Here is an 11407-nt window from a genome sequence, read left to right as displayed (position 1 = left end):
TGGGCTCCACTGGTGGAGAGACGGGCAGCTCAACCACGATGGGCTCCACTGGTGGAGAGACGGGCAGCTCAACCACGATGGGCTTCAGTGGTGGAGAGATGGGCAGCTCAACCACGATGGGCTCCACTGGTGGAGAGATGGGCAGCTCAACCACGATGGGCTCCACTGGTGGAGAGATGGGCAGCTCAACCACGATGGGCTCCACTGGTGGAGAGATGGGCAGCTCAACCACGATGGGCTCCACTGGTGGAGAGATGGGCAGCTCAACCACGATGGGCTCCACTGGTGGAGAGATGGGCAGCTCAACCACGATGGGCTCCACTGGTGGAGAGATGGGCAGCTCAACCACGATGGGCTCGACTGGTGGAAAGGTGGGCAGCTCAACCACGATGGGCTTCACTGGTGGAGAGGTGGGCAGCTCAACCACAATGGGCTCCACTGGTGGAGAGGTGGGCAGCTCAACCATGATGGGCTTCACTGGTGGAGAGACGGGCAGCTCAACCACGATGGGCTCCACTGGTGGAGAGACGGGCAGCTCAACCACGATGGGCTTCAGTGGTGGAGAGATGGGCAGCTCAACCACGATGGGCTCCACTGGTGGAGAGATGGGCAGCTCAACCACGATGGGCTCCACTGGTGGAGAGATGGGCAGCTCAACCACGATGGGCTCCACTGGTGGAGAGATGGGCAGCTCAACCACGATGGGCTCCACTGGTGGAGAGATGGGCAGCTCAACCACGATGGGCTCCACTGGTGGAGAGATGGGCAGCTCAACCACGATGGGCTCCACTGGTGGAGAGATGGGCAGCTCAACCACGATGGGCTCCACTGGTGGAAAGGTGGGCAGCTCAACCACGATGGGCTTCACTGGTGGAGAGGTGGGCAGCTCAACCACAATGGGCTCCACTGGTGGAGAGGTGGGCAGCTCAACCATGATGGGCTTCACTGGTGTAGAGATGGGCAGCTCAACCACGATGGGCTCTACTGGTGGAGAGGTGGGCAGCTCAACCATGATGGGCTTCACTGGTGGAGAGGTGGGCAATTCAACCATGATTGGCTTCACTGGTGGAGAGGTGGGCAGCTCAACCACGGTGGGCTTCACTGGTGGATAGGTGGGCAGCTCAACCACTATGGGCTTCACTGGTGGAGAGGTGGGCAGCTCAACCACGATGGGCTTCACTGGTGGAGAGGTGGGCAGCTCAACCACGATGGGCTTCACTGGTGGAGAGGTGGGCAGCTCAACCACAATGGGCTCCACTGGTGGAGAGATGGGCAGCTCAACCACAATGGGCTCCACTGGTGGAGAGATGGGCAGCTCAACCACAATGGGCTCCACTGGTGGAGAGGTGGGCAGCTCAACCACGATGGGCTTCACTGGTGGAGAAATGGGCAGCTCAACCACGATAGGCTTCACTGGTGAAGAAATGGGCAGCTCAGCTACAATGGGCTCCACTGGAGGTGGAGGGAAGAAGAAATCCTGGGCCCTTTGGCATCTCTTTGGTGTAGGTGGAGGGAAATAATCCGATAGGGCGGGAGGAGGCTGAGTAGTTCTGGCCTGTGGAAATGAAGTTGCCATGTCTTTCTGTCTTTTTCTATGTCGCTGTGTCAGACCCTTCAGTGGCTTATTTTTCCACGGTGGTGGAGCAAAGTGGGAAAGGACATCAACAAATCAAATTGCATTTGTCACATGCACCGAATACAACAAGTGTAGACCTTACCGTGAAATGCTTACTCACAATGAAGTTTTAAGAAAACAAGAATTAAGAAAATATTTACTAAATAAGCTAAAGCAAAAACAAAAGCCCATATTCAGAGGGGTTGGGTTAAATGAGGAAGACAGATTTCAGTTGAATGCATTCAGATGTACAATTGACCAGGTATACCCCTATACCCTTTCCATATAAACGTGAGATTTGCTGATTGCAGTTAAAATAGCACCATGATTTATGAAATGAAATGTATGAAATGTATGCATTCACAACTGTAAGTCGCTCTGGATAAGAACGTCTGCTAAATGACTAAAAGGTCATGTAAATGTAAGTTTGGAGTGAGTAGCCTACCTGAAATCTTTGAAGCGACTCAGCTTCCACTGGAGCGATAGGCAGCTCAACCACAATGGGATTCACTGGTGGAGAAATGGGTAGCTCAACCATGATGGGCTTCACTGGTGGAGAGATGAGCAGCTCAACAATGATGGGCTTCACTGGTGGAGAGATGGGCAGCTCAACCACAATGGGCTCCACTGGTGGAGAGATCGGTGGCTCAACCACGATGGGCTCCACTGGTGGAGAGATGGGCAGCTCAACCACGATGGGCTCCACTGGTGGAGAGGTGGGCAGCTCAACCACGATGGGCTTCACTGGTGGAGAGGTGGGCAGCTCAACCACAATGGTTTCCACTGGTGGAGAGGTGGGCAGCTCAACCATGATGGGCTTCACTGGTGGAGAGATGGGCAGCTCAACCACGATGGGCTCTACTGGTGGAGAGGTGGGCAGCTCAACCATGATGGGCTTCACTGGTGGAGAGATGGGCAGCTCAACTATGATGGGCTTCACTGGTGGAGAGGTGGGCAGCTCAACCATGATGGGCTCCACTGGTGGAGATATGGGCAACTCAGCCACGATGGGCTTCACTGGTGGAGAAATTGGCCATTCAATCATGATGGGCTTCACTGGTGGAGAGGTGGGCAGCTCAACCATGATGGGCTTCACTGGGGGAGAGGTGGGCAGCTCAACCACACTGGGCTCCACTGGTGGAGAGATGGGCAGCTCAACCATGATGGGCTCCACTGGTGGAGAGATGGGCAGCTCAACCACGATGGGCTCCACTGGTGGAGAGATGGGCAGCTCAACCACAATGGGATCCACTGGTGGAGAGACGGGCAGCTCAACCACAATGGGCTCCACTGGTGGAGAGACGGGCAGCTCAACCACAATGGGCTCCACTGGTGGAGAGACGGGCAGCTCAACCACAATGGGCTCCACTGGTGGAGAGATGGGCAGCTCAACCACGATGGGCTTCAGTGGTGGAGAGATGGGCAGCTCAACCACGATGGGCTCCACTGGTGGAAAGATGGGCAGCTCAACCACGATGGGCTCCACTGGTGGAGAGATGGGCAGCTCAACCACGATGGGCTCCACTGGTGGAGAGATGGGCAGCTCAACCACGATGGGCTCCACTGGTGGAGAGATGGGCAGCTCAACCACGATGGGCTTCACTGGTGGAGAAATTGGCCATTCAATCATGATGGGCTTCACTGGTGGAGAGGTGGGCAGCTCAACCACAATGGGCTCCAGTGGTGGAGAGGTGGGCAGCTCAACCACGATGGGCTCCAGTGGTGGAGAGGTGGGCAGCTCAACCATGATGGGCTTCACTGGTGGAGAGGTGGGCAGCTCAACCACACTGGGCTCCACTGGTGGAGAGATGGGCAGCTCAACCATGATGGGCTCCACTGGTGGAGAGATGGGCAGCTCAACCACGATGGGCTCCACTGGTGGAGAGATGGGCAGCTCAACCACAATGGGATCCACTGGTGGAGAGACGGGCAGCTCAACCACAATGGGCTCCACTGGTGGAGAGACGGGCAGCTCAACCACAATGGGCTCCACTGGTGGAGAGACGGGCAGCTCAACCACGATGGGCTTCAGTGGTGGAGAGATGGGCAGCTCAACCACGATGGGCTCCACTGGTGGAAAGATGGGCAGCTCAACCACGATGGGCTCCACTGGTGGAGAGATGGGCAGCTCAACCACGATGGGCTCCACTGGTGGAAAGATGGGCAGCTCAACCACGATGGGCTCCACTGGTGGAGAGATGGGCAGCTCAACCACGATGGGCTCCACTGGTGGAGAGATGGGCAGCTCAACCACGATGGGCTCCACTGGTGGAGAGATGGGCAGCTCAACCACGATGGGCTCCACTGGTGGAGAGGTGGGCAGCTCAACCACGATGGGCTTCACTGGTGGAGAGGTGGGCAGCTCAACCACAATGGGCTCCACTGGTGGAGAGGTGGGCAGCTCAACCATGATGGGCCTCACTGGTGGAGAGATGGGCAGCTCAACCACGATGGGCTCTACTGGTGGAGAGGTGGGCAGCTCAACCATGATGGGCTTCACTGGTGGAGAGGTGGGCAATTCAACCATGATTGGCTTCACTGGTGGAGAGGTGGGCAGCTCAACCACGGTGGGCTTCACTGGTGGATAGGTGGGCAGCTCAACCACTATCGGCTTCACTGGTGGAGAGGTGGGCAGCTCAACCACGATGGGCTTCACTGGTGGAGAGGTGGGCAGCTCAACCACGATGGGCTTCACTGGTGGAGAGGTGGGCAGCTCAACCACGATGGGCTTCACTGGTGGAGAGGTGGGCAGCTCAACCACAATTGGCTCCACTGGTGGAGAGATGGGCAGCTCAACCACAATGGGCTCCACTGGTGGAGAGATGGGCAGCTCAACCACAATGGGCTCCACTGGTGGAGAGGTGGGCAGCTCAACCACGATGGGCTTCACTGGTGGAGAAATGGGCAGCTCAACCACGATGGGCTTCACTGGTGAAGAAATGGGCAGCTCAGCTACAATGGGCTCCACTGGAGGTGGAGGGAAGAAATCCTGGGCCCTTTGGCATCTCTTTGGTGTAGGTGGAGGGAAATTATCCGATAGGGCGGGAGGAGGCTGAGTAGTTCTGGCCTGTGGAAATGAAGTTGCCATGTCTTTCTGTCTTTTTCTATGTCGCTGTGTCAGACCCTTCAGTGGCTTATTTTTCCACGGTGGTGGAGCAAAGTGGGAAAGGACATCAACAAATCAAATTGCATTTGTCACATGCACCGAATACAACAAGTGTAGACCTTACCGTGAAATGCTTACTCACAATGAAGTTTTAAGAAAACAAGAATTAAGAAAATATTTACTAAATAAGCTAAAGCAAAAACAAAAAGCCCATATTCAGAGGGGTTGGGTTAAATGAGGAAGACAGATTTCAGTTGAATGCATTCAGATGTACAACTGACCAGGTATACCCCTATACCCTTTCCATATAAACGTGAGATTTGCTGATTGCAGTTAAAATAGCACCATGATTTATGAAATGAAATGTATGCATTCACAACTGTAAGTCGCTCTGGATAAGAACGTCTGCTAAATGACTAAAAGGTCATGTAAATGTAAGTTTGGAGTGAGTAGCCTACCTGAAATCTCTGAAGCGACTCAGCTTCCACTGGAGCGATAGGCAGCTCAACCACAATGGGATTCACTGGTGGAGAAATGGGTAGCTCAACCATGATGGGCTTCACTGGTGGAGAGATGAGCAGCTCAACAATGATGGGCTTCACTGGTGGAGAGATGGGCAGCTCAACCACAATGGGCTCCACTGGTGGAGAGATCGGTGGCTCAACCACGATGGGCTCCACTGGTGGAGAGATGGGATGCTCGACCACGATGGGCTTCACTGAAGGAAAGATGGGCTATATATAGTGGTATAGAAACAGAAAGTTAGTCCAGAAACAACACAAATAAATTACCATGGAATTGACACATACCTGTTTGCTTACTTATGAAAATGCTATCCATAACAATCATCCCCTCCCTCATCATCCATCCTAACTCATGGTGTCTCATTCAATGAAGAAACGTACCTGTGCCCTACTCTGTGTGCACAACAGGGTAACATAATACCACATGAAGAACTTAGATTGGTACTCCTGACACTTCTGCCATGCAATCTCAATCATCTCCTTAGGAGTCCCAATGCTACAGGAGAGGAAACACACCAGGTTGTTTAGAATGGGTGGAAGGAGGCTTCACACCGTGTATATGAAACGGTCTTTAGATTTTAGACCTGAACTCAATCCAGGTACTCTGGGTAATCGAGGTAATCTCAAACTCCATTACATTAGTCCAAAATCTCAATCAACTTAACTGTAAAGGCAGTGTAATCATAGCACTCCAAATCCAAACATGAATGTATCTGGTGGACAGCGTAGCTGTGCAGATGTCGTTGCTGTGTTAACGAACAAAGTACTTACTTTGCAAGAGGCCCAGGGGATGTTGCGAGGACTCCAGGCTGCTCCTGTGGGCTCTGCTGAGGGAGATCAGAGGATGTAGGGAGGGGGAGATAGGCAGGAGCATCGACCATCTGAGAAGAACCAGCCTCTGTTTCCCAGTTGGCCCCTTGACCAGGTTGATGCTGGTGGTTGTAGTAGTCCTTCCCGTTCTCATACTTGTACTCATACTCATACTTGTACTCTTTGTTGTTTAGGGTCCACCTCTCTGTAAAAAGAATGAGAGCAGAAGCTTGATCCTCTCATTTCCATAAAGGAATGTTAATGAAATGATACAACCAAGTCCCAACTGAGGTGTGAAATACTTACCCCACTGGCCATGTTTTTCATTCCAGTGGAAATAGCCATAATCGTCGCCCTTGTAAAACCCATCCACATCCGCCTTAACAACATAATTCAACATGGAGACAGTCAAATGAGAACAACTTTAACGAGTAAAACCTGTTATCAAAGCAAAATAGCTGGAAGGTACAGTTTAAATTGAATCCCTTTTAATCTTATCAGAATGTATTGGGGAAAACATCATACCGAGACCTTTCAAAGCTAGAGTCCTTTATTTAAACAATAACAAACTTGAGATGCTGCCTCTGTTTTGGGAAAAAAACTGAGGGATGGGCCTGGAGAAATGTAACCACTCTCAAATTCAGACGGAGCTGGCCATCCATGATATCAAAAGTAGTTTTAACCATGTTTTAAGGTTATACAGTGTTGTTTTCATTACATTTACATTGTTTACACACATTGGATTAAAACAAGCTTATATTTGGGGTTCTGATGGGGTAAGTATGACAATTGAATTAAGATCATCAGGCATGTATAAGTTATATTCTATAAGAATCAAATGGGTATATATCATTAATTAATAAATAACTAAGGGTTCTAACTTTAAGGAACCAACCAGCTAATGTTGGGAATATCTTGAAAAACTCCTGATCCCAATGTTCGGTTATTCACAACCAAAAAGGGACCAAAGTGGAACATTTCCAGGCCTAGGCCTATGTCCCTGGAACGTTCTGACCATAACATCATTCTACTGACATTCCATGGACCTAAAGGAAACGTTTTGAATGTTGCCAGAACTTTACAGCCCTGAATGCTGATTGGCTGACAGCCGTGGTATATCAGACCAAATACCTGCAGGTATTTTTACTACTCTAATTGCATTGGTAACCAGTTTATTATATAAATAATGCACCTCAGGGGTTTGTGGTATATGGCCAATATACCACGGCTAAGGCCTGTATCCAGGCACTTCATGTTGCATCATGTTAAGAGCAGCATTTAGCCGTGGTATATTGGCAATATACCACACCCCCTCAGGGCTTATTGCTTAAGTAACCCACTGGGCACAGACATCATTTCAACATCTAGTTTTGATTTAATTTTGGTTAAGTTGTCAACTAAGGTGAACTCAACAACAGCAAAAATCACTGGGTACCTGCTAGAGTCTATTGTGATGGTGTGGAGGAACGCACACTACCGCCCTGGACCAGAGCTAATAGGCTACTTGCTACCGCCCTGGACCAGAGCTAATAGGCTACTTGCTACCGCCCTGCTCCAGAGTGAAGTGTTTGATTACTCACATTATATGGATCCATAGTTGCTGGATCCATGTTTAGTCAATCTTCAACACAGAAGCACCGCACCAACCAACATCTCCGGTACAATTTCCGGTAAGGTCTCCAACATTCGGAACAACAGACCTTAATGTTTTCAGAGAGTGATCCAAGTAGTAGTCTCTAGAAACAAGTCGTTGCTACTAATAAACTAGCATTGATTGCTCGGGGTTATTTATAGGCTAGATAACGTCACAATACTAATCGTCAGATTGGAACTCATAGAGATTCTGGAACTCATTATGTAAATGTGGTAACACAACTTTGAGTCATAATGCAAGTAGTCACACTGCACGCGACCACTATTGACATGGGACGGGTTGGTCATTTGAGTCAAATATTTGGCCACTTCCTTGTGTTTGTTTAAAGTTGAAAATCTAGTAGCCTAGGCCTAGCCAACAAGCCAAAAAAGTATTCAAGCGAACACTCACAGCAACACATTAAATTACTATTCTGTTCTATTTAACTATATGGGAACACCCATAGGGAACGTACATAGGAAATATTTAGTCTGTTTGCATTACCAGTATCTATTGGTAGCCGATAATGACAGACTCAATAACAAGGAATGACCGGGAATACATTTTAGCTTTGCTGTTAGCTGATTGCTTAGCTGCTGAGACAGGGTGTGAGATGTTAAACCCCAGCTCTGGAACAGAAGGATTAACAGATTTGTTTCAGACATGAAACCGTCACTTTCTTAGAGATTGAAGACAGACTACAAGAATGTGTGAATGTAAATGTATGTTGACATGGATGGTGTGGGGTATGCCATTTGTTACAAAGGGGAGATGACGAACTAATATTTCATAAAACAAATATTAGATAGGCCTACAGTAAAATTACTAAATTGTTCAGTTCCTTTAAAAGCGCATTGATACATAGGCTAAATGTTTTGATTCACGTTGATTTTCAGTGTCCTAATGATTGGGAGTGGTGCTGAAAGGACAGCTCCTGCCCCATACATAGAGCTTTTCGTTTCGGCAAAAAATAATGGCTATTCTGTTCTATTTAATTATATGGGGACATGTTCTGTACAACCACATGGTTAGCATGTTTCAAAATATAAATGGCGGGATCAAAGTGTTTAACGCTTTCTAATTCCATCTTCCTTGCTATAATATTAGGATGTGTAATTCATACATAAAGATTGCCCGATTATTGTTTCGATCTTAATCCAAATTGCAAAAGGCTTTACTCCGCATGTGTTACGTCAGCGACCCCCGTAGGACTGGAAAAGTATAGGAGCGCTCCAAATCCGTGCTGAGAACCAGCGAGCGCCCATCCATGCCAATATTCGTACCCTTCGTCTGTCTGCTCTGGCACGAATGCCTAAGGTTTATGGACAAAACAAAATAGAATAGTTGCCTTGAGGAAGAAAATATATTTGGTGGCAGTTTTTTTCCTTCTAATTACCCACGCAAACCTTCCACTATTACTCCTCCAAGCTCAGCTGACTTTCTATCGCTTGCTTCTCGGATAGTCCAGAGGAAGCGACTTGTGGCCGCTGTGGTTGGCATCGTCATGGTGTTGGCCCTTATCATAGCAATACCGCTGCTTGTGCAAAGTACCAAGACTTCGGCTCACTATGAGATGATGGGCACCTGTCGAATGATATGTGATCCATACAGTTCGAAACCCGCCAGCGCCACCGCCATGGAGCTCATGCAGGACCTGAATGCCATCCCGCCGCCAATGGCGCAAGGCTCCAAAGGTGAATTAGGGCGACCTGGGAAAGCGGGACCAAGGGGTCCACCGGGAGAACCAGGACCCCCCGGCCCAAGAGGACCACCTGGAGACAGGGGTGATTCCGGGAAAGCTGGTTACCCCGCGGTAACGTCAGGGACTGCAAAGACCGAAACGGACACGGACGAGGTTAACATGGCACTCGGTGAAACAAAGGTTGCGTTCTATGTCGGGTTGAAGAACCCACACGAAGGATATGAGGTGCTTAAATTCGACGATGTTGTCACAAACTTGGGAAATCAATACGACCCAACCAATGGCAAGTTCACTTGCCAAGTGTCCGGAATTTATTTTTTCACATACCATGTGTTAATGCGAGGAGGCGACGGGACAAGCATGTGGGCAGACTTGTGCAAAAACGGACAGGTAAACATTATTTCATTCAATTAGCATGTACGAAAATACTGTATTCTCATTCACGAATTTATTTGAAAACAATTCATGTCTTTAAAATATTATAAATTCATGCAAAAACCAAAAGGGTATGGAGAAAAACGTATACTTTACGCACTCATTTTACGCACTCACTTTATATAATTTAGCTAGTGAACTTTTCGGCTTTATAGCAGGACATTTAGGTCCCTTCGCATTTGCTTAGCAATGGTAAACTCAGTTAAGTCGGGTAGGCTATACATTAGATTACCACAGTAAAGAAAGGCTCGAACGTGTATCTGATTAAGCCTTTGTTCCCCCTTCTGTGATGTCCAAAGTGACATAATATAATCTATTCTACAAAGTGATAGTGGAGGAATTTGTCTGACCATAAGAGACGAAATCAAATAACCAGAAAATATCAAGTTAATGAGGATTATACTTATTTTGTGTATCCCTTCCATTACACAGGTTCGGGCAAGTGCTATTGCACAGGACGCAGACCAGAACTACGATTATGCAGGTAACAGCGTGGTTCTACACCTGGACTCCGGAGATGAGATTTATGTCAAACTGGACGGTGGCAAAGCACACGGAGGCAACAACAACAAGTACAGCACCTTCTCTGGATTCATTTTGTATCCAGATTAAATAGCCTGACAAGTTTTAGGCTACCCATGACTCTACCTCCGAATGAGGTCCAAACAGAACTTCATCTTTCATTTCGCTCTCTCATTTCCTTTGAAGAGCAGGGTGCTTCTAATGGTCTTCTAACTACCAATAATATATAGGATAAATAGGCTATATAGTAGTTGAGGTCGTTTGATTGAATGTGGTAAAATGACTTTATGCAGTAGTTTGTTTTACTCAATAGGAACACCTTATGTGGAGACATAGCCTATATGTAGCTTAGGTCTAATGCACAGAGATAGAATCCTATAACCCATGTGTTCGTACATTCAGAGTACAGAGTTGTGTTTTATATTACATCACTAGGCCAATAATCCATTATATTTTGTCCTCATGTACCAATAAATATTATTTTACAGTATGTCTCATTGAATGTTTTTTCAAATATTACATTACAGAGCGAGTTACAGTAAGTAGGGACTGCATACATTTTCGTACTGGTTCCCCGTGGAAAACCAACCCACAACCCTGGCGTTACAAGCGCCATGCTCTACCAACTGAACAACACGGGACCACAGCATGGCTGAGTCTTATGGAGCAACGCTGCAGGTTGGAGTGACACCCTGCCATCCAATACTAGCACTAGTGAAGGTGCTCCTCACTTATACATTCTATCATCAAAGTCAAGACTGAAATGTGTGATTTTCCTTCACACATTTCATGTTTCCTTACGGCTTCACTTCAAAAGAAGTGCACAGCCTTAGGGTTAGTTTATGTTTAGGACCCTTATTTGCTCAATCTCCACAAGGTTAGTGGCTATTTGACAAAGAAGGCAGTGGTGTAAAGTACTTAAGTAAAAATACTTTAAAGTACTACTTAAGTAGTTTTTGGGAGTATCTGTACTTTACTTGACTATTTATATTTTGGGCAACTTTTACTTTTACTTCTCTACATTCCTGAAGAAAATAAAGTACTTTTTTACTCTCTACAT

At 47.9% G+C, this 11407-nt stretch overlaps 1 protein-coding gene across 1 annotated transcript; it reads left to right on the top strand.

Annotated features, from left to right (window-relative positions):
- Positions 1-8920: 8920 nt before the first annotated feature.
- LOC106574432 (complement C1q-like protein 2) lies at positions 8921-10837 on the top strand. The gene is made up of 2 exons (XM_014150318.2): positions 8921-9780; positions 10258-10837. Exons 1-2 carry the CDS (start codon positions 9193-9195, stop codon positions 10435-10437), a joined length of 768 nt encoding a protein of 255 aa, XP_014005793.1. The 5' UTR covers positions 8921-9192; the 3' UTR covers positions 10438-10837.
- Positions 10838-11407: the final 570 nt, after the last annotated feature.

This window comes from Salmo salar, chromosome 16 (genome assembly GCF_965601325.2).
Source record: "Salmo salar chromosome 16, fSalSal1, whole genome shotgun sequence".
Lineage (NCBI taxonomy): Eukaryota > Metazoa > Chordata > Actinopteri > Salmoniformes > Salmonidae > Salmo > Salmo salar.
The sequence above is the reverse complement of the archived record's forward strand: the minus strand, read 5'-3'. Positions and strand labels throughout refer to the sequence as shown.

Coding starts and splice junctions, on each gene's coding strand:
- LOC106574432 (XM_014150318.2), top strand. CDS start 9,193: ATGGTGTTGGCCCTTATCATAGCAATACCGCTGCTTGTGCAAAGTACC. Junction 9,781..10,257: donor ACTTGTGCAAAAACGGACAG/GTAAACATTATT, acceptor TCCATTACACAG/GTTCGGGCAAGTGCTATTGC.